Source organism: Protopterus annectens, chromosome 6.part0, assembly GCF_019279795.1.
Source record: "Protopterus annectens isolate FY-2018-M chromosome 6.part0, PAN1.0, whole genome shotgun sequence".
NCBI classification, from domain to species: domain Eukaryota; kingdom Metazoa; phylum Chordata; order Ceratodontiformes; family Protopteridae; genus Protopterus; species Protopterus annectens.
The window spans coordinates 729,437,956-729,462,187 of record NC_056737.1 but is presented as its reverse complement, the minus strand read 5'-3'; the positions used below and the strand labels follow the sequence as shown (position 1 = coordinate 729,462,187).

Sequence of the window (24,232 nt, the reverse complement as noted above, 5' to 3'; positions counted from 1 at the left end):
AATACCTCATTACTTGTCTGTCTTTTTTTCCAAAAAATGTCTTATTTTTTTGCTTCAGAAGCAAAAAAATCACATTCCTTCACTATTACCTGTTCAAGATAAGCTATCACTAATCTCAGTTTATCACGAATGGTGTTGATAATTTTAAGCACCTCAACTATTTCAGCTTTGTGATGGTCAGTAATCAAGTCCAAGTAAGAAAGCCTGATTTTTGTTCAACTGATCACATGCTTAAAAATCACGCTTGTGTGTGTGTCCAGATGGAGCTTCTAATACTGTGATATCGGGGGGGCATTTAACTTTGAGACTTTCCTAAAAGAACAAATCTGTCCTATTGTAATATCTTAGCCTTGATTAATGTAACTTGCCTCCTTAACCAACTTGACTGATTCAAGAATAACTACTGGAACTCCTTTGTGAATGTGTCAGATGCAGCATATCCCTCAAACATCATCTCTGATATCTTCAGCATATTTTTTTTTTCAATAATAATTCTTTATTTTTCTTTTTATTCTAAATGTTAATACAATACTACAACCTATTTACAATATATACATGAATGCTTCCAACAGTTACATAGAGTCATTATACATAACTATACACTTCTAAATAGATATTACAGAGAGAGAAAAAAGAATAGAATAAAAATCTAGTATCAGTATAATACTTATCTATAGACAACTCGATAGTTAGTCTGTACTTCCCGGAGAAAAGTGGAATGGAACCTTAAGCTAAGACAATGTTAAAGATTTGCTCCCATATTTTTGTATTATTTACACTTTTCTTATGATCACTAATTAATAATTTATGTGCTAAGATATGTTTTATCGCTACACTCTTGAAATTTTCCCGTGAAGTCTGGGATGGGTTCAGCCAATTTGTAGCTATATATAGCTTCATTAACAAAGATATTTACGAGTATGATATCTTCAGCATATTTTTAAGTGAGTCTGTAGCCTGCTGATTTATATGAGCATTCAAGACTGTGTCATCATTTGCTGCAAATGACAGGTGTGGTTTTATGTAAGAATACCTCATCAGGTGAGTCCTTCATATGTTCAGTGGCTGCATTAGACAGAAATAATCTGGAAAAAACTCAGTGTGTCAATTTTTATACAAGTCCAAAATTACAAATGTGCAAAAGATAGTGCAATCTCAAAGTGGGGAAATGTCTGAATTTGTCAGTAAAAAACAGTAGGTCGTAACTGTAAGAAGTAAATGTACATCTAGGTAAATATATGTATTGCTTTAACACGGATCTCATCAGACTGACTTGAGTAAAACAATTTAAAAAGCAGACACATTGTTTAAATGTAAATAGCACCTATGAGAGCTACGTGAAATACAAACATTGCTATGTAAATTAAATATGAATGTTTAAGTAGCATGTTAAATGATGTATGATCAATGTTCATACCGGGTGTTAGCTTTTACTTAGTCTTTATGGTTCTTCAAAAGGAATTTAATTTATTGTGCATTTGAAATTTATTTTACATAGTGTGAAGTGTGCATTTTTCTGTGAACATTTCTTTCTCTCCAAATTTCCACAGTAAACCAGCTGTGGTCTGTTTATTCTTGGTGAACACAATAAAAATAAGGGCTCTGCTGAAATGGAGGACTCTTCGGTTTCCTGTGTCCAGCTTAATGTTCCATTTTGGCAGGCATGGTCTGTAACCACTCTGTACTTAGCTGGGTTGGGGAGGCTGTTTTGCTACTTTACTTTCCACTGTGTATTTATCCTGTAGTTTTTTTGGTTTTAAAATCATACACCGCCTGCAGTGCTATTCTGTAATGTACTAGCATTAATTTTTTGTGATGCATCAGCCTTGAATTAAGTTGGAGTATATTCACATTTAGAAAAGATAAATAATCACTATGATTTATTTTCTGTACTTCAGTTTTGTGTGCATGTGGCTGTTTGGAAGAGGTCAGCCTACTCCATTTTGTTGCATATTGGATAGATGTAGATGAGATAATTAAGGACAGAGTATAGAATTCAACTGTGATGTTTTTACATAAAAACTGAGTGTGTTAAGGTTGACAAATCAGTTCAGAAAAAGTATACAAAGGTGTGATGCACACGTTACTACTGCTGCTTCTTTTAAAATGTCTTTATTTCATTTGTCACTGTAGGCAAGTCATTTTTAAAAATTATAATATTTTTTTTTTACCAATAGGTAGAAGATGTAAATAAGAAATATGAAAAGCTGGTCAACTTGGAGACCAGTGGTTGGAAGCCAAGTCTTCCCCAAGTACAGGCCAAAAAACTGGTAAAGGTAAGTACACACAGAAAAGTCACATTTGTATTGGTGGCTGTGTGTCTGAAACCCTAATTTTCTCTTATTACTGTATTCCTATTAGCAGGATGCAGAATCTGTAGATTAGTTGTATACTTTGTGGCCTTGTGTTCCATTTGTCATGCACTGAAATATTTAGACTCTGCATCCACAGTGCCGAAATTTGATTGAGGATGGCCTGTTGTGACAGTGAGGGCTGACTAAGAAAACCTTGAACTGTAGATGTTATGTAGTCCAATCTTGCCGTTATAAGATGTCTATCACTAATGGGCACTCTGTTTGTGTGTACTGTCTGGGAGCGATTCACCTCCAGGAATCGTGTACTTTTTGTCATGCTTTTAGCCCACGTGTTCAAGAAAGGAAGAACAAACTGATTTTGAAAGGACTTCTGAAACCCTCCTTCGAGGAGGGTTTGTAGAGGTCTTCCAGCCTTTAAGTCTTCTCCATCTAAAGCTAAATCTTCTAAGGCTAAAAAGTAATCCCAGGTTCCATCAGTGTCCTCAGAGCCGCCGGAGAAAACAGCTAAATCTTCAATGGCATCCTCTGCTCCATTGTCCTTGGGGCCGCAGGAAGTGTCTGTTTCTATGGAACCTGCTTCGGCTCCTATTCTCTCGGAGCCTGTTAGGAGCTGGTCGCCTAGCATTTGGCCGGTATCTCCTCCTCGCAGGTCTCCTTCAGAGAGGTGGTCTCTACTTCCCTATCCTCTAAATCCTCCAGGACCTTATCGCATGTGGATGTCGACAGAGTGGTGCAGAGACTTGTCCAGTCACCGGTACTGACTAAATTGTTTTCAGCTCTGACCCAGTCGGCTCCAGCGCCGGTCCCTCTACCTGCGTCGATACTTCCTCCTCCAAGCGTATCTCAGCTTTCGGAGCCGGAGTGCTCGGCTCCGTTTGATATCCCTAGGTAGATTCCAACAACTCCTCCTGGCTTATCAGTTCTGACATCAGCTCCGACTCCATCTGTGCCGTCCACAGGGTTCAGGACTCAGGATTCCTCGGTCTGACCCGAGGGGGAGGCTTCGGGACACCTCTCTGCTCCTATTCTCCCTCTCGGTGCTTCAATGCGGGGAAGCCTGACTCCTGTCTCTGCTTCGGACCTGGTCCCTTTTGATCCAAGGACTTCCATGGCTGGTCGATCTTCGGACCCGGGGGGATCAGCTTTCGAGGCCAAGGGAGTGCACTGGCCAGGTCTTCAGCGGCATCATATGGTTTGGCCACTCTGTCCCTTACAGCACTGGTGCTGGTCTCTGATCGCCCTCTATCTCTTGACAGTGGAGCCCCAAGGCCTCAGGGTACCCCCACGAGTGGTCCTCATATTTCTGAGGGCCCCTCAGAGTTTTTGCTTGAGGAGCCACCCAGAAAGAGAATGTGCAAGAGGAAACGCATGGATTCCCAAGATGAGTCTCTCACGTCAGACACCAACCGCAAGGAATCTGAGAGGTCCCTTAAGTCATCCTCTGAGGATGTTTCCTTCTCTGACATCCTATAGATTTTGAAGCATAGAGGTGACTGGCCATCCAAAGCCCCCTCCGAAGAAGAGTCTGTGTTCCTGAAGGCCTTTGGTGATCAGCCCTCCGCGTCCTGGGTGTGTCCACCCTTCGACGAGCTTTTGGATCTGGTTTGTCAAAGGGTGTGGGAAACCCCTGACTCTGTGGAACCAGTCCCCAGGAGACGCAACAAATTTTTGTCTGCCCCTTCTGATAAGGAATTTCTATCCAAGGGAGTCCCTGTGGATGCCATGGTGGTGGCAGCGGCCACCAAGAAGGAATTGGCTGAGCCTTCTTCCACCGTCCGTCCCCCTAACAAGGAGTCTAGGACCATGGACCGGTACGGGAAGCGTATGTTTTCTTCAGCGGCCTTTATTTTGCGGTCACTGATTTACTTATCACACTTTACACAACTCCAGAGAGATCTCCTAAAGACGCTTGGAGATGATCTAAGGGGTAACGTTTCTGAGGCGGAGGCTCAAAGTCAACGCTCAGATGTCTACCCTCAGTTCTATTGCTAACTCCTCCATGAGGCTGATCTCTTACGCAGCCGAGGGAGCAGGTAGGGCAGCAAGTTCAGGAGTCGCTCTTAGGAGACATGCCTGGATGCACCTTTGTCATTTTGCTGAGGCCTTCAAGTCTACATTCACCAATGCTCCGTTTGATAGTTCCTCTTTGTTCGGAACCAAGGTGAAAGGCACTCTCACTAGGTGCGAGCAAGAGGGAAAAACTCTGTCTGCCGTATCCCAAGGCCCAGAGGAGTGGGAAAATGTGGTTCAAGAAATCCAAGGATTTTTTCCCGATGCACAAGGTAAGTCCCACTCCAGAGGCAGGGGACGGGGTAGTTATTCAGGTAGACACTGTCCTAGGGGCAGAGGAGGCCCTCGTAACTCGGGAGACCGCGATTCCTTTCGTGGTTCTCCCTATCACCGCTCCTGATGGGAGGCCCGACTGTGCTTTTCCGGAGCCAGTCGGGGGTCGCATCTCACTATACCCGGAGGCCTGGCAAGGTATCACCCAGGACCAAATGAGTTCTATGACTAATTTCCGGAGGATATATCATTCCCTTCTTGTCAGTTCCCCCTCTAATCAAGAAAATCCCGGATTTTCCACCCAGTCAAAGGGATTCCGCAGCTTCAGAGGTTTCAAAGCTGCTAGAAAAAGGAGCCATCCAACATGTCCCCTCAGACCAGATCGGATTAGGGACTTACTCCAGATTCTTTTTGGTGCCAAAAAGGACAGGGGACCCGAGACCCATTTTGGATCTCAGCCGATTGAACACCCATGTGAAAAAGTCCAAGTTCCGAATGGTCACGTTAAAATCTATTCTCCCATTGTTGGGAAAAGAAGTGTGGATGTGCTCCATCGACCTCAAGGATGCTTACTACCACATAAAGTTGGACAGGGCATCCAGAAGTCACCTACGCTTCCGGCTGGGAGCCAGTCACTTTCAGTTTCGAGCCATGCCTTTTGGTCTCACCACAGACCCCAGGGTGTTTACCAAATGCATGGCAGTGGTGACTGCTCACTTGAGACTTCAGGGATTCCAAGTGTTTCCATACCTGGACGACTGGCTCCTTACTGCCACCACCAGGCATCTGCTACTTCAGACAAGAGATGCCACTATCAACGTGTGTCAGTTGGGCATCACCTTGAACTGGGAAAAATCTGCCTTGTTGCTCTCGCAGCGTGTCACCTTTATAGGTGCCAAATTAGACACCGTGATCATGCGGGCGTTTTTACCACAGGAAAGAATCAGAGTTTTACAACAACAGATTTACGCCTTGCTCCCTCTGCGGAGAGTGAAGGCAAGATTGGTGCTCCAATTGTTGGGGACAATGGCATATATGATTGTTAGTTCCCCTGGCAAGGTTACATATGAGGCTCCTTCAGTGGCTACTCTTCGCCCAGTGGTCTCTTCAACGTCTTCCACTTTCTCACCCCATTCTGCGCACAGACAGGTGCAGACAGGATCTCAATTGGTGGCTTCACACCGACAACCTCAATGCAGGAAAAAACCCTTCGTTCCTTCGCCTCCGGTTGCCATGGTGACCACAGATGCCTCCCAGATGGAGTGGGGGGGCATTATCTAGGCAGGACAGTCCAAGGCACGTGGCAAGAGCACGAGATGCATCTGCATATCAATGTCCTGGAGATTAGAGCAGTGCTACTAGCGTTGCAAGCACTTGAGAGCTTTCTTCCTCTTCGGGCTATTGCAATCCACTCAGACAATATGTCGGTGGTATGGTATCTGAACAAACTGGGAGGAACCAAGTCGTATCCCCTTTGCAGAGAGGCCATGCGAGTGTGGCAGTGGGCAGTGTCTTCCCAACGTTTTCTGGTAGCAACGCACATTCCGGGGAAGTCCAGTGTGATCGCAGACAGGCTAAGCAGAGCTATTCTGACCCTCACGAGTGGTCCCTGAACTGTCAAGTTGCAGAGCAGATTTTCCGCCGGTGAAGTCAGCCTTGCTGCGACCTTTTTGCCAGCCCTCTCAATGCCAAATGCAGCAGCTACTTCACCCTTATCCCCCCTCAGGGGGAGTCACCCAGAGACGCTCTAGTCCACGATTGGCCCTCCGGTCTACTATATGCCTTCCCTCCGGTTCCTTTGCTATCAAAGGTTATTCAGAAAGCGCAATACTTGGGGAAGCAAAATGATTCTGATTGCTCCACACTGGCCTCGTCAAATTTGGTTACCCTTTCTCCATCCCTATCTCATGGACGCTCCTGGCCCCACAACCAGACTTACTGACTCATATGTCAGGGCAGCTCCATCCCTCTTCGGACCCTCCGGTTGACAGCTTGGCTACTCCACTTCCGTCATTAGTTAGGCTTCACAATTTTTCGCCGGATGTGGTTCATATTCTGTCTTCCTCTCATAAGTCTTCGACCAGGAAGATTTATTACAGCAAATGGAAGAGATTTTCCATCTGGGCGCATGCCAAACAGATTGACCCTTACACAGCTCCAATCTCGTCAGTATTGGAGTTCCTCTCTATGCTTTTCAACCAGTGATCAGCTGCCGCAACCATTAAAGTCCAGTTGGCGGCGATTTCTACTTTTCACTTCACAGACGAACCTAGTCTAATGGCACATAGACTTTGTAAGGCTTTTCTGGAAGGCACTATGTTGCTTCGTCGTCCTGATCTGAACCTGTTATGCCTTGGGACTTCAACTTTGTTCTACAGGGTCTTACTTCACCCCCCTTTGAGTCTGCAGCCACTTGTGATTTAAAATTCTTAACTTGGAAGACTGTCTTTTTGGTAGCCATCACGTCAGCCAGCTGTATTTCGGAGCTTCAAGCCTTATCAATTAAACCACCATATTTGATTTTTCATAAGGACAGGGTTTTCTCTCAGACCAAATCCTTCCTTTCTTTCCAAAGTAGCGTCAGTTAGTAACCTTAACCAATCCATTGAATTATCAGTGTTTTTTCCTCCGTTCTCGAACAAGGCAGAATTCAAATTTCATCAGTTGGATGTGCACAGACAATTACGATTTTATTTGCACAGAACGAAGGACCTCAGAAAATCTGATTAGTTTGTTTCATTTTCAGAAAACAGAATTGGGTCTCCTGTTTCCAAAGTCACGTTGTCTAGGTAGATTTGCAGTTGTATTTCTTTCATTTATACTACAGGGGAAGAGATTTACCGTTCCAAGTGAAGGCTCACTCTACCCAGTCTGTATCTACGTCTATAGCTTTTCAGGCCAGATTGTCTATGGATGATATTTGTGCTGTGGCAACTTGGGCATCTCCTCACACCTTTGTTACTCATTACAAGTTAGATGTGGTATCTAGAGGCAGGTCTTCCTTTGGTTCCACAGTGCTCAGGAGTATATTCCACTGAGCCTCCCAGGATTTAGGTGCTGGGGACGCTGTCCCACGGGTAAGAATGTAGGCGAGATTGGACTACATAATATCAAGATGTTATGTACTCACCATAACGTTCGATGTATGTAGTCCATCTCGCCTCACATTCTTACTTACCCCCCCCCCCACCTTCCCCCGCCCTAGAGGATCTAGATGTTAGGCTTGGTTTCAGAATTCCCTTCATTCTTGGTTTGTTCTTTCTTCCTTAGGTGTGGTTATGCATGGAGAGTGAGTGCTGGTGCTCACAGCAAACTAGATCTGGGGATAGAGAGCAGTGCAGCATGGGATACCATCTTAGCCCAGCCAATTGAAAGACTTCAAGCTAAAGTATGGCTGAGTCAGAGCCGACATTCGGCTCCGAACCCACGGGTAAGAATGTGAGGCGAGATGGACTTACATACATTATGGTGAGTACATAAGTTCTTGTTTAATTTTAGCCTCTGCATCTAGACTGTGAATGTGCTTGAGTTTTAGTCAAACTGTTCTAAATGTCTAATTTATGGTGGAGCTCTTTGAAGGTGTTAATTTGCTTTCTCTTTCATCAATATGCATTGGTGCCTTCAAGCACTTTGCAACATTATTTTAATCTGAAGTAATTTACTTCATTTGCTCTTCAACCTGTGGGTATTTGGATCCGAGATGGCAGCTTCACCAGCATCTGATCTGAGCTCCTCTCCTTGCCCATAATACCCTTCCATCTCCTTCCTTCCCTCAGATCTTGTTTGGCGGGGCTTAGCCTAGCATCGTGATCAGTGAGCTCCATGTGTGGTGATTTTCTAGAATGTTTTTATATAGCGATTTTTTTTTGGGTAAGTGTGTTTTTTTCTGGCAGTGTTAGGTCAGGTTTTCCCTTTCCTTTACCTCGACTACCTTGTTGCATCACATTCAAAAAAAAAACTTAGTGTGATCCTGTCCCCCCATCCTCCCCCCCCCCCTACTTCATTAGCCTGTGTGTGGTTGGGTCTGTAAAAACCGTTGGTATTCTCTTTCTTGGCATGGCTGAGCAGACTAAGCCTGTTTTTAGTAAGTGCGTAGTGTGTGGCCACAAACTGTCCCCTAGCTGATGGCCACAATTTGTGCGTTGTGTGCTTAGGAGTCCCTCACCTTTCTACTGCCTGCTCGATTTGCATGGACTTTAATCCCCAAGGGCCTTGAGCGACCACAAGGCCAAGCTAGTTATGAAGGGACTGCTTTCTGCTTCGGGGCAGCTGTCCCCACGACTACTCAAGTCACAGTTGTGACTGCCTCTACTTCAACCTCTTCATCCTCCTCCCAGGCCGGGACTCATCTTCCTAAACAAAGGTCTGTGGAAGGGGAACTGTCTAAGAAGGACAAGGATAAGATGAGGAAGAGATCCCCGGATCGATCAGGTCCTCCTCAGAAACTACAGGCTATTTCTAGGCCTAGCATTCCCCAGCTCCAATCGCCCAAGGTTCTCGCCGGAGGAACCTTGACCTTCTTCAAGGGCCTCAGCACCTACATTCCAGGTCGGCATCAGTGGCATCATTGTCGTGCTCCACTAAAAGTTTAAGTGAAGCGGAGATGGACAAAATTATGCAATGATTCATTCGCACCTAGATCCAGAGGGGAGTCTTGACAGCCCCCCTCTCCCTCTGAAGCGGGGAGCTTGCTTCCCTTTTTCACCCTATAACTGCTTATCTGATCCGACCTTCGGTATCGGAGTTTTTGGATCAGAGAGGTCTTGGAGTCGGGGGGGGGGGGTCGGTGCCAGTGGTACCTTGTACCTCAGTGCTGGCCATTACCTTGAGCATGTCTGATCTGAGTAGTTTGGACCCAAGCAGTTCTCTGAGCCGTAGTCCAGGCGTCATATCCGAGTTGGGGTTTCCATTGACTCCGACCATGTCGGGTCATGGCCCTCCCCTCGGCATCTCGGCGCCTGCGGGCTCTGCCCCGATTCCCCCGTTGGATCTGAGAAGAGTTGCTTCCTTACTAGTGTCCCAGGAGGCTCGCTCTCCTTCAGCATTCGATGTGATGGAAAGGGTTCTCTCGAGTGGGTAGAAACTCCTGACTCTTTCCTCGGATTCTGCCCCAACTCCCTCAGCTCTGGGTGTACTTTGGACATTTTGTCCACTCGGGGACACCCCGTGCCTGATGTGCCCCAGGCGGTTCCCCTTGTGGAACAACAGGCACTTTGTGAGTCCGCTCCAGTGAGTCCGACCAAAGAGGCTCCTCGCAAACGGACGTGCAAAAGGATGCACCTGGACTCCTCCCCAGAGTCCCTCACCGAGGACACCGATTTACAGGAAGGAAGGCTCTCCCAGGTCACCCCCTGACTGTCTCCTTTGGAGACATCATGGGACACCTGCACCATTGGGGTGGGGGTGTGGTCCGCCCCTAAGCCTACCTTGGACGAGTCGCTGTTTCTGGAGGATTTTGGCACAGGCCCATCTACTTTCTGGGTGTCCCCCCCCCCACGGATCCATTGGTGGACCTTATCACCACCCGGGCATGGAAGGAACTGGACACCGTGAAGCTAATTCCGAAACGTCCAGATGAGATCCTAAGTCCCCCTTTGGATAGGACTAGTTGGAACAAGGGGTCCCCTGTAGATGCTATGATGGTTGCAGCCACCACCAAGAAAGAACTAGAACAAGAAAGTTCTAAGGTCCATCGCCGTGACTGAGAGTCCAGGGCGATAGATCGTCTAGGAAAGCAGGTGTATGCTTCAACCACCTTTTCCATAAGGGCGGTGAATTATTTGGCACACGTCACCCGACTGCAGCACAACCTTATCAAAGAGCTAGCTGATTCGCCCCTGGAGTCCATGTCTCCAGAGGATAGGTGCACATTCTCCGCATGGATGGCTACTCTAAAAGTAGTATCTAACATGACCATGCACCTCCTTTCGCATGCCACCAAAGGAGCAGCAAGGGCAGCCGGGTCCGGCATTGCCATGTGTGACACTCTTGGCTCAGGCTGTGCCAGTTCACGGAACCCTTTAAGGTGATATTGCGAATGGCCCTTATGATGGTTCTTTCTTGTTCGGGAAGACCGTTCGTGAGACGTTGGTCCAGAGTGAAAAGGATGGGAAGACACTGTCTGCCGTCGGGATCCGCTTCTCTACCCCTCAAAAATCCTTCTCCAGGAATCAGCGAGGGCAAAAGATGATGTGGTTCCGGAAGTCTCAGTATTCCTAGGACACTCAGGACTCCTCTTCCCCCAGAGGCAACGGGGATTTTGATAGACGCCGGCCCAGAGGCAGAGGTGGTCCGAAGAATGTGGGGTCTCGGGAACCTTTCTCGGACAGGCCTGCACTGCAGCCCTGAGGGGATGCCCTACTGCTGTGCTCTGGAGGCAGTCGGGGGTCGTCTCTTTTTGCACTTAACTGCATGGGATTCCATGACAGTAGACCGTTGGGTGCTTCAGATCATATCCAAAGGCTCTTCCATCCCCTTTGTGGTGTCTCCTTTTCCCCAAAACACCTTCCAGACGTTCCACCCGGGCAAAGGAAGGTAGCAGTGCTCAAAATAAACAAGCTGCTAAAGAAACGAGTCCTCCAACCCGTCCCTCAAGAGCAGTCAGGATCAGGTATCTAGTCCAGGTTCTTTTTGGTGCCAAAAAAGGTGGGGGACCCAAAACCTATTCTGGATCTTTCCACCTTCAACTTTTCAGTTGCCAAAGAGATGTTCTGGATGGTCGCATTGCAATTCATCCTGCCTTATCTGCAGGAGAAAGTCTGGATGTGCTCAATAGATCTCTAGGATCTGTACTACCATATAAAGATTCACAGATGCTCCAGGAGGTGCTGCCGCTTCTGGCTAGGGGCCAAACATTACTAGTTTTGTGCCCTACCCTTCGGTCTCACCACAGCCCCCAGGGTGTTCGCCAAGGTCATGGCAGTTGTAGCGGCTCACCTGAGGGTTCAGGGAATACAGGTCTTTCCATACCTTGATGATTGGTTCCTTGCTGCTCCCACCAAGCGTCTACTCTGTCAAGCCAGAGACTACTATCTGGAACTGTCAGGTCATCTGGGAATCACTGTCAACACAGCAAAGTCATCTCTGAACCCATTCCAAGTTCTAGAGTACATTGGAGCAAGGATAGACACTTTGCAAATGAAGGTTTTTCTAACCCTAGAAAGAATTCAGAGCTTACAACTCCATGTGTCCTTGATCACTCAGTCTCACCTCCCCTTAGCAGATACAGTATTACGAGCTCTTGGTTCCATGGCAGCCGCTATTCCTCTTCTTCCCTGTGCTTGTCTATATATGCGCATACTACAGTGGACATTAGCAGTCCCAGTGGTCATGGTTAAATCTACCATTGATGCATCCAATACTTATCAGCAGGGCTGGCAGGGAGTCCCTCCTCTGGTGGATGCACTTCTCAGAAGTGACCGATGGATGCCCATTTATTGCAGCCCCTCCCCAAGCCTTGGTGACCACAGATGCCTCCCAACTAGGGTGGGGCATTGCTCGGGAAGGACAATCTAAGGCACATGGTCCCCAAACGAGACCAAGTTGCATATCAGTGTTCTAGAGATGAGGGCGGTCCTTTTGGCATTGCAGGCCCTTCATGCCTTTCTACCTCTGGGAACTATTGCAATTCAGTCAGACAACATGTCACTGGTCTGGTATATCAACAAGCAGGGAGGGACCAGATCTTACCCCCTTTGTCACAAGGCCATGAGAGTGTGGGAATGGGCAATTTCCACCAGTCTGTTTCTGGTGGCAATGTACATTCCAGGACGGTCCAACATACTGGCGGACAAACTGAGCAGGACTATTCTGATGCCTTACGAGTGGTCTCTGAATGCTTCGGTAGCGGAGCAGATCTTCCTCGAGTGGTGATGGCCTTGCTGTGATCTCTTCACATATCCTTCCAACATGAAGTGCAGCGAGTTTTTCGCTCTGAACCCCCTGCAGGGGGGATCTCCCAGGGACGCTAATCCATGCTTGGCCTCCGGTCTTCTCTATGCTTACCCCCATTATCTCTTATTTCGAAATTCCTCCAGAAGGCTTGCAGACTGGGGAGCAAAGTGATCCTCATTGTGCCCCGTTTTGGCCTCGCCAGGTATGGTTTCCCTTCCTCTGGTCTCATCTCCTAGCTCCTCCAAGAATCTTAGATCCAATTCCGGATCTCATCTCTCACCCTTCAGGGGTTCCTCATCCAAGCCTGGACAGTTTAAAGCTCACTGCTTATCTGCTCCAGTTCCCTTGATAGCTAGGACTCCCGTTTTTTCCTCTCTGGTCAAGACTATTCTGGTGACAGCTCACAAATCCTCTACCAGGAAGCTTTACCATAGTAAATGGAAGCGTTTCACCATCTGGGCTTCTCAGAGAGACCTGGACCCTTTCCCATCTCTGGTTCCGGCGATGTTGGAATTCTTGGCGTATATATTCCATCAGGGTGCTAGCTATTCTACTGTAAAAGTTCAACTGGCTGCCATTTCCAACTTCCATACTGGGCAGAACATCCTCTAGACTTTTTGTAAAACCTTTATTATAAAGGTCCCTTTCTTTTAGAACCCCTGGTGAAGGATCGTTTTACTTACACAAAACTATGGCCTTTCGCAAGTCCGACCAGTTATTTGTGTCTTACTCTAAACCTTTTTTGGGCAAACCAATCTCCAAGGTAATTTTGGCTCGATGGATCTCTCATTGTATACTTCAGGTATGCAAAGACAAGGGCATGTCACCTCCGGGTCAAGTAAAAGCACATTCTAGCAGGTCCATGGCTACCTCGGCACCCTTTTTGTCCAGGGTGTCTGTGAATGATATTTGTTCTGCTGTTGCTTGGTCCTTATCTCATACCTTTATTTCTCATTATGAACTGGACATGATATCTAGGGGAAGAGCATCCTTTTGCTCCGCGGTGCTCCAGAATATCCTTCCATGGGGGCCATCAGTGTTTAGTAGCTGGGGACTCTGTCCCACAGGTTGAAGAGCAAATGAAATGAACTACTTCAGGTAAAGAAGTTATGTACTCACCATAATGTTCCATCTGAGTAGTTGCACTTCATTTGTCTTCAACTGTCTCTCCCTCCTTCCCCTTGACCTTGTCATTGTTATATTGCACTGGTAGGTAGGAGAGGGCACCTCTGCGACTCTCCTGTTCATGCTTTCTAGGTTTTGTGTATAACCTGTTGTGGTAAGGACTAATTCGGTTGGGCTTGGTCGATGGTGCAACAAACTCGATCTAAGGGAAGGAAGTAGATGGAAGGGTATTATGGGTAAGGGGAGGAGCTTGGAGCTCGGATCAGATGCTGGTGAAGCTGCCGTCTCGGATCCGAATACCCCACAGGTTGAAGACAAATGAAGTACAAGTCTTCAACTGTCCCTCCCTCCTTCCCCTTGACCTTACCATTGTTATATTTCACTGGTAGGTAGGAGAGAGCACCTTTGCGACTCCCCTGTTCATGCTTTCTAGGTTTTGTGTATAACCTGTTGTGGTAAGGACTAATTCGGTCGGGCTTGGGTCGATGGTGCAACAAACTCGATCTGAGGGAAGGAAGTAGATGGAAGGGTATTATGGGTAAGGGGAGGAGCTTGGAGCTCGGATCAGATGCTGGTGAAGCTGCCGTCTCGGATCCGAATACCCACAGGTTGAAGACAAATGAAGTACAACTACTCAGATGGAACGTTATGATGAGCATGGGATACTGAAACATATCCTTGTGCCATCGGTGTTGCTGCTGCTTTTATTGGTTATGGCTTGATGTTTTCTTTCTAGTGCTCCAGTGGCCTGTTTCATTTTGTGGGTGATGCAGTAGCTCGAAATGCATATTTAAGTCATCCTTGCTGCTCCTGTTCAGTCTGAGTTTGGGGGGTGCTCATGGAGTTCCAAGGGCTAGTTTCCAGCCTATGAATGTCTTGCAACCCACCTTAAAGACCCCCAAAGTTACTTAGTTTCTTATTCTGTGTTGTCATTTGTCATTTTGTTGACTGAATGGATTAAACTTTAGTGTTGCTGCTGCTTCGGGCTGTGCATTTTCTTTTTGCGAGGACTGCTTGAGTGCCTGTAGGAGGAATACAGCAGACTGCATAGAGTTTGTCTTGGATCACCCCAGTCTAAAGTCTAAGCTGCAAGAGTTGAATGTTGATTATTTTTAATTGAATTGGGGTTCTGTTTAGCAAAGTTGGACTGTTTCTTGCTGCAAGTATCTACTGCTTTATAGGTCTTTTTTTGTTTTGCCTTGGAGCTTCCTCTAAAAATGTTTGTTTTTATTTTTTTTCTTTTAATATCAGAAAGATGTTTGGAGTGTGTGTGCACATATATAAATATACACACACACACACACACACACACATATCCTTCCATCCACAACCCCTTTTCCCATTTTTTGCACATGGGGTTAGGGTGTCACCTCAACAGTAATGTTCTAGAGGCAAGGTTTATACTACCGGATGGCTAGCCCTGCTGCAGATGCATGCAAACACACACACACAAAATGCATAGAGTGGATATAAAAGTGTACACACCACTGTTAAAATGCCAGGTTTTTGTGATATAAAAAATGAGACCACAATAAATAATTTCAGAACTTTTCCCACCTTTAATGTGACCTATAACCTGTACAATTCAATTGAAAAACAAATCTGCTAGGGGAATAAATATAAAAAATAAAAAACATACAATAAGCTGGTTGCATAAGTGTGCACACCCTTATGCTAATACTTTGTTGAAGCACCTTTTGATTTAATTACAGTATTCAGTCTTCTTGGGTACACACCTGCCATCATTTAGAGACTCTGATTAACCCCAAATAAAGTTCAGTTGTCCTAGTAGGATTTTCCTAACATTTACTGAGTTACCTGCTACAGCAAAAGCCATGGTTCACAGAGAGCTTTTCAAAGCATCAAAGGGATCTCCTTGCTGAAAGTTATCAGTCAGGAGAAGGGTACAAAAACATTTCCACAGCATTGGGTATACCATGGAACACAGTGAAGACAGTCATCAAAAAGTGGAGAAAATATGGGACAGCAGTGACGTTGCAAATAACTGGACGTCCCTCCAAAATTGATAAAGAGACGAGACGAAAACTGGTCAGGGAGGCTGCCAAGAGACCTACAGCAACACTGAAGGAGCTCAGTAATTTCTGGCAAGTACTGGTTGTGTATTACAAGTGACAACAATCTCCCGTATTCCCCATATGTCTGGGCTATGGTGTAGGGTTGCAAGATGGAAGCTTTTTCTTACATAGAAAAAAATCTAGGCCCGGCTAAAATTTGCAAAATAATACATAGTCTCCCAAAAGCATATGGGAAAATGTGATCTGAAGTAGTTGACTTCATTTGGTCTTCAACCTTTGGGTTACAGATCCATATCAGATCTGACTCGGCCACTTAACTAGCATCTGCTCCAAGCTCCTCCCCTTACCCATAATGCCCCTGTTACCTTCCTGTCTTCAGATCTCGTTTGCCACTGAAAAGTAAGCATCGTGTTCTGAGTTCTAACCTTTTTTTCTGGGTAAGTGTGGCAATTTGGGGCCTTTTCCTCTATCTTTAATCTTTCTAACTCTGTCTCTACTTTCTACCTCCCCAGCCCGCGTTTGGTCATCAGTAAAAAAAAATCATCTCCTTTCTGTTCCTTTTCTGTAGCTCTTCTGTGTGTGTATGTGCGGATGTTCTTCGTGTTTCACTGTTGCAGTCATTACATTTGGGTTATCTGCCTGCAGGTAACCCTCAGCCGGCCTTGGGTCCTGCATCGGATGCTGTCTCTTCTTCCATGATGTCAGGGGTATAAGGCATACAGCCGACGCCATTACATCAGTCTTTCTTGCCGTGCGGTGCCCGAAGCAGAAGCAGTTCGCAAGTGCCGGTCGGCCGACTCTTGAAATTTTCGTTTGAGTTTCAGACCCGAAGTCTTCAAAAAAGCTAAGTACCCCATTGGGGATCCTTCTTCTTGCTCTAAACCGATGTCAGTAAAAGTTAACAATTGTATTACCTGTGGAAAGCAAATACCTCATAAAGATTTTCATTCGTGCTGCATTCCTTGCTTACGCCAGACCACGATGTCCCTCGCTGTCTTTGTGTCTTATTCAATCCTCGAACTATTCGTCGGTTCATTTTTGCATCAAACTATTTCGGTACTCGGTTTAATTATCCAAAAATGGCTTCAGTAAGCCATCCGACTACCGACATTACAAGAAAACGTAAAGACAGAGACAGACTGCATAGATCCAAAGCTGCCAACGACGCTTTCATTAAGCTAGTCGCCAGTTCGCCAGTACTCAGTGAGGTGCTTTTGCAGCCCCTGATACCCGCTACTTCAGATTCGCAGGCCTCTACTGAGACCCATTCGGAGTCTGGTATGCCACAAGATGCTGCTTTAACTACGGAACCTGCGGATGTCTCTACCTTGGATGGGTATGGAGCTGCTGTGCAGGCACCGGCTTCTGATGGTGTATTTAGGCTTACTGACTTGCATTTCAAACCAATGCCATCTTCTTCAAGGCCTACAACTCAACCCATGCCTAGAAAACCGACGTCCAAACCCGCATCATCAGGCCCATATGCCTAAAAAACAAAGTGACTGAAGACCTTATTACTTTAATTAGGGGAAATCAGCCTTCTCCCTCTAAGAGACCTAGAACTGATTTTCCTTTGGATTCTTCTGATCAGGACTCTGAAATTTCTGTTTCTTCTGATGACCAGGATTTGCCCTTATCTACCTATAAGGATTCTGATGCAGAGGACTCCACACCCTCTGCTTCCCCTCCAGAAGATTTCTTTTTTGGTGAAACTTTGCACACTCTTAGGGAGCATTTCCACTGGGAAAGCTACGATTACTCTGACTCCAAAAAGAGGCTTGGGGAATTCTTACTCCTACCTCAACACAGGCCTTTAGCTATCCCTCCTCTACTGGAAATTGTAGATGATGCCTTCCTGGAATCTAGCCTGGCCCCAGACACTTTACCTCCGGCTCCCAGGAAACCTGACGGGTATTGGAGTACCTGACTCTTACAAGTTCTTCTTTAAGAATCCTACTGCAGACCCAGAGACCATTTCACAGGGACCTAAAGGCATTAAGGCTACTCCTGCCAAAAACCCTACCCCCTCTGATAGAGATTTCAGGACCCTGGACAAATGGGGTAAGAAGGTATACACTTCTGCTACTTAGGTCATTAGGGCCTTAAACTGCCAATTTCATATGTTAAAGTATCAGCAGCATATTATTGGACTACTCAAACAAAAAATTATGTTGATTCCTGACTGTGCTGAAAATAAAGAATTACAGGATTTAATGCATTCTGCTGAACAAGTTCATAGGTTCATACTAGGCTATCTGCCCTAGGGCATTTATAAGCCTAGCCAGAGTGTGTTTGGCTTTCGCCACCCATTTTAAATTAATTTTGCTATGCCCTTTTTCGAGTTTAGTATACTGTGCCTGTGTCTAACAGTAACACAGAAGTGATACACCCGGGGTAAACCTACGATTTCCCATCCACTCATCAAAATTCCTCTTGAAGAGAGTCAGTGAGGGACTCTGCCTAACCTGGACTGGGATTTTATTCCAGAGTGAAGGGAGCCTCTGGGTTATGAATCTGTCCCTCCAGCATGTTCTATTTATTTCAGTGCTGAGGTTCAAGTCTCTCGAGCTCATAGCTCGATGGGATTTGGATTTTCTGAGGTGCAGCATGTCCATTAACTCCGGGTTGGACATGGCTTTATACGTCAGGCACAGATCGCCTCTGAGTAGGCAGTATGCCACCTAGTAGAGCTGGAGTTTCTTTAACAGGGCAGCATATGGCATCTGTTTGAGCCCTTTGATCCTCTTGGTGAGGTACTTTTGGGGCCTTTCCAGTTGCCGCAGGTGTCTGCTAAGGTACATCCCAAAAGGGGCATTGTACTCAATTATGGGCCTGATGAGGGATGAGTAAAGAGGCATGATGACCTCCCCTGATCTAGATGTGAATCCCTTCATGATTAGGTGGGCTATATAAAATGTTTTTCCTAACCACTTTGGCCACGTGGTTGTCAAATGAGAGATTGCCATCAACTTGGGTCCCCAGGTCCCTAATTACTTCTTCTGTACTTAATGGATTACCACCTATGTGGTAATTTGTGGGCACTTTGTTTTTGCCAAAGGGGATGACTATACACTTTTTGGTGTTTAGCTTGAGGCCATGGCTCTGGTACCAGTTGTCTGTTTCTATGAGGCCCTTTTGGAGGATGCTTGTGTCGGCTGGAGAGTCGATTATGGCGCCCAGTTTGCAGTCATCTGCAAACTTGGTCAGCCACAGTCCTTCCTTGTTGGCCTGTACCTCTGAGAAATATATACCGAACAAGAGAGGTCCCAGGACTGAGCCTTGTGGGACGCCACTTGTAACTGGTTTGGAGTCTGACATGGCTCCAGCAATTCTAACCATGTGAGTTCTGTCCTTGAGCCAGTTTGCAACCCATCTAGTGACATAGGGGTTTATATTTAAGCTGGTGAGCTTATCTGTAATGTCCGAGTGGGGTATTGTATCAAAGGCTTTTGTGAGGTCCAGGTAGGCTGTGTGGACCACCTTCCCCTCGTCAATGGCCTTGGTGACTTTCAAAGAAATTGACCAGGTTTAAGAGGCAGGATCTGCCCTTAACAAAGCCTAACTGGGTAGGATCCATTGTCTGTAGGTCCCCAATATCTTTATTTATGAGGTCCATGATGATCCTTTCCATAGCTTTGCAGACCAAGCTAGTCAGGCTTATGGGGTGATAGTTTCTAGGATCCGTTGAGACACCACCTTTGTGGAGAGGGACCACTGTTGCTGTACGCCACTCTTTGGGTACATATCCTGTAGTAAGGCTGAGATTGAACAGTAGTTTTATGTTTGGGTTTAGCTCTTCTTGGAGTTCATGTAGGATGCAGCCCAGGACACCGTCTGGTCCCATTGATGCTGTGTTATTTGCTTTGGAGAAGGCAGCTCTTACCCGAGCATCTGAGATGTCAGGGGGGGCAGCACTCTGCTGGGATAGATATTTGCCCTTTTGGTGGGGGGGGGGGGGATTAGTTTGCGCTGAACCTGTCAGCTAGGATGTTGGCAATGTCTGTGGGTTTGGTGTATTTTTTGTCATTTTGGACTAATTCTGAGCATATCTGGGAATTCCCACCCAGGTTCCTAACATAAGGTTAAGGTGTTTGCCTTGCAAACACAAAGTGCAGGGTTTGAGTCTCACAAGGGATAATTGGCTAAGCTTAAAATGGCTCACAAGGGCAATTAGCTTAGTAAGAATCTATGGAATTTGGGTGGATGGCCTGATGGTTAAGGTGTTTACCTTACAAACACAAGGTGCAGTGTTTGATTCTCACATGGGGTAATTGGCTAGGCTTAAAATGGCCCATGGGACAGTTAGCCTAGTACAAATCTATGAATCTATGAATAAAGAAAGCCTTGTGATTATCCTTAGTGTCCTGTGCAATTTTTCTCTCAAAGCTGGCCTTAGATGATTTTATGAGTGCCTGTAGGTTTTTGCTAATACTGATCAGAGATGCCTTCCCTTTTTGGGATTTTGCTCTATCATGTAGTAGCTTCCTCCTTCTATTGTATAGTTTGTTTATGGCTGGGGTCCACCAGACAGGACGTCTGCCTTTGGAGGATTGGGTCTTGGTTTTACTTGGGATTGCGTGATCCATGCATTCCTGAAGGTGTTCATAGAATGCGTTTATAAAGGATTCTGCGGTCTGGGCCGTATTTTCCACAGGCCCGGGGGCTTTGAAGGATTCTACCTCGGTTTTGAGGAGTGTGAAATTTGCTTTAGAGAAGTTTTTCACTGTGGTTTTCTTGGCGGAGGTGGGGTCGGGATGTGAATATCCAGTGAGATTAGTTTATGGTCTGATCTTACCAGTGAGGGATACACTTCTGGTCTGGAGCATAGAGTCCCCATGTTGGTGATGATCAGGTCCAGTATGTTTTCCCCTCTTGTGGGAGTGGTAACAAGTTGTTCCATAGCATTTGAGTTTATAAATTCTAGGAACCTTTGGGCTAGGGTGTTGGAGCTAGAGTAATGCTCCCAGTCTGTTTGGGTAGTTGAAGTTGCCCAATATAATGGTGTTTGGAGAGACCTTCATATTTTCCAGTGTTCTCAGGAAGGCCGAGTGGGGTTCCTGGGTTTGGCAGGGTGGTCTGTAGCAGGCTATAAACTGGAAGGCAGTTTTACCCACTGTTAGTTGCACATGGATAGTCTCTGATGCTTCGTGCTGTGCCACCAACCTGGAGGTGTGGGTATCTTTGACGAATATTGATACTCCCCCTCCTTTTGTGGTTCGGTCCAAGTTTTTGGGCCGAAAAGCATGGTATGAGGTATAACCTGGTAGTGCTGGGGTGCTCTCGGGAGCCTTGAACCAGGTTTCTGTTACTGCACAGAAATCGATGTTCTCCATGCTAAGGAGAGTTTCGAAAAGTGCATCTTGAGGTTTAGACTTCTGGCATTGAGTAGCATTACTCTTAGTTTCTTATCCGTTGTGATACCTATGGAGGTGGGTTTGTCTTTTGAGCCTTGCCTAAAAAAGGCACGATGGGGGTAGCAAAAGCCTTTGCCAATATCCGAAAGCCCAGGGGTGACAGGTGCAAGCCGTCCCTAGCGAAGCATCGTGGCTTGTCGAGCATGTCATTCCAGGCTGACAGGCATTGGGATCCCCTTTGAATGACACCAATACTTAAGCCAGTTGTTGAAGTTGATCAACTTGTCTTCATATTGTGGCATCATTCTTGGTGAGGGTAAGATGCTACTCAAGGTCAGGGTCATACCGGCCTGAGCTACATGCTCAGAGAGCTCCTCTGTCTCTTTTCATGTAGTCCAGGGAGGTACGTCTCAGGTCATTCACACCAGCATGGACAATGACTGGGTCATATTTGTACTTGCCTTGGAGTGACCTGAGTGCTTGTGTTATGTGGCGGATCCTAGCGCCCGACATGCAGCTCACTCTGACCTTCTCCTTGTTTAGCCTGGTGAGCAGGACGTCAGTGTGCCTGACGATAGTCACCTATTACAAGTGTATCAGGTGTGGTGTTTAGTCTTAAGGGCTGTGACTATTTGGCACACTGGCTTTGTGAGCTATGTGTTGCACGTGTTTTGTTTTGGGGTAGCAGTTGCTTGGGTGTCTGCTTTGGAGGTCTCTGCTGCTTAGGCAGATTTTCATTTAGAGCCTCCGAGTATGTTTTTGTGTGTTTATGTGTTTGGTTTGCTGTCGTGGTAGGTCTATTTTAGACTGGAATTGTAGTGAGTGTGGTTTCCTTCTCCTCCTGACTGGTTACACCAGTACTGAGTTGAGAGAGCTTAGCCTCCAGTTTGGCTATATGGTTGCATCTCAAAGTCCAAAGTTGAATGACCAAGAAAATCACAAAAAAGCTTGCCCGGCAACACAGGAGCCAGAATAATCACTTAGAAGTGCAACGTGAATAAAAAGGTTTTTATTGAACAATAGATATCAAATAATGGTTGCATTTCTCACATGTGTTGGAATTTGTTGGGAGGAGGAGAGGGTTGTCTGTGTACATGAGGCAGTTGTAACATTGCCTCAAGATTCCCAGATTCACCAGCTGGACCAGAGAGGAGATTGACAACTGACCTTTGGACATGCTAGAATAGCATTGGGAATTCCTTTATGATTGAAAAAAAATGCCAATGGGGAACAAGGTGCTCAAGGAGGGTTTGTGAGGGTGTAGTGCTTTTAATTTTTTAGTGCTGATTTATATAATATCTTTAGTGAGCAAGTGCCAGGTAACTTAAATGCAAAAACGACAAACAGTAACTTTCTTTCAAGTGAAACAAGGAAATAAGTACAGTAAGCAATGCAGATATCACTAGGGATCCACAGAAGCGCTGAAAAGCCGCGTTTTAGGTGGAATTAGCGTTTCAGGGAAATAACAAGCAAACGACAACAAGCATACAAACAAAGCTAGATTCAGCAGGCCTGGATCTAGTCTATGCTACTGCAAACAAGGTGTACCAATTTCAGTAAGAAACAGTTCAAATATGCAGGCACTATAAACCTTTAACCAGACATTCCCAGCTCAGAAGGGCAGAGTCCAGCCTCTCCTCCCACAAGAGTGCAGACCATGAACCTTCTTAATGTAAAATAACTGGCCTGAAGCTCAAGTGCTTAAACCAGAACTAGTACACTTTTAGAATAACCGACACTGAGCCCTCAATCAGCAGTTCCCAACTTAGAAGGATGTAAGCTACCTGTCCTGCCACCACAGTGCAGGCCACAAACCTTCTTAATGTAAAACAACTGATCTGAAGCCCAAGTGCTTAATCCAAAAGACTTAGAATGATAGCTACACTTTAATCAAGTTACTACCAAGCAGTAATGCATACAATTGAATACTTTAAAGAATGCCTGGATTAGTGCTCAAGTTATACAAACAAAGCTAGATTCAGCAGGCCTGGATCTAGTCTATGCTACAACAAACGAGGTGTACCAATTTCAGTAAGAAGCCGTTCAAATATGCAGGCACTATAAGCCTTTGTTGGTAAACATATTGCAATGTGGTTTTGGCTCTTTAGAAGCATCTTGCAGGGCTGCTGTCACTGGGTCTGTTCTTAGAAGGCATGCTTGGCTTTAGGAGCAAAATTTGCCAGATCATGTTAAAGCTAAATTACTGGATGCTCCCCTTAAACCAGGACCACATGTTTGGCAACAAAGCAGAAGTACTTAAAAAGATGGAGGAAAAAGCTAAATCTATGCAAACTGTTAAAGATTTCCTGCAAGTACAGCCTCCCAGATGTAGTAGACATTGGCCATCTAAGAATTGGTCCTCCAAACCCAGGAACAGCAGACCACCTAGGCTACAGTCTCAAGATACTCACAGGCCTAAGCAGTGGGGGGCTCCTACTTCCAAAGCTGGAAGTAGTAAGACACCCCCTATGGCAAAATGTCACAATGACTTAACTTTAAACCTTCTAAGCCCTGCTCAACTGTTTGCTCCCTTAGGGGGAAAGAGCGCCCTGCATGCCAAAAACTGGGAACTCGTTACCCAGGACAAATGGGTTTTAAATATATTTTTCCATGGATACAGATTCCACTTCCACACCTTGCCAACCCCAAAAGGTTGGCCAGACCTACCCCCAAATCAGTGGGCAGAGGCTCCACAGAAGATTCTCTCTCGTCTAAGTATCAGGGCTATTCAACCTGTCCCAGCAGAGGAAAGGGGACAAAGTTTTTACTCAATACTTTTCCTGGTACCCAGAAAAGACAACTCCTGGCAATCCTATCCTGGACCTCTCTATCCTAAACACCTTTTTGGTAATCCCAAAATTCAAAATGCTAACTCTTCATCAGCTGCTTCCCATGCTAGGCAAAAATGCCTGGTTGACAACATTGGACTTAAAGGAAGTTTACCTGCACATTCCAATAAGGGAATCTTGCAGAAAATACCTACAATTGAGAGCAGGCTACATGCACTATCAGTTCTTTGCACTGCCCTTTGGCTTATCTACTGCTCCAAGGGTATTCACAATGTGCCTAGCTCCAGTCATTGCATTCTGCAGACACAGAAATATTTAAATATACACATACCTGGACGATTGTTTGTCAGGCAGAAAGCCAGGACATGCTATTGAATCATCTGGCATTTGTAAAGAAACTGCTAACCTCACTGGGGTACACCATAAACAAAAAGAAA

At 45.8% G+C, this 24,232-nt stretch overlaps 1 protein-coding gene across 1 annotated transcript in view; it reads left to right on the top strand.

The window, feature by feature from the left end:
• Positions 1–1,386: 1,386 nt before the first annotated feature.
• Positions 1,387–24,232, top strand: part of DLGAP5 (DLG associated protein 5) — a 467,701-nt gene continuing 444,855 nt past the window's right edge. Inside the window, exons 1-2 of the mRNA XM_044073570.1 lie at positions 1,387–1,398; positions 2,178–2,276. Coding sequence (XP_043929505.1) covers positions 1,387–1,398; positions 2,178–2,276 — 111 coding nt within the window. The remainder of the gene's footprint in view (positions 1,399–2,177; positions 2,277–24,232) is intronic.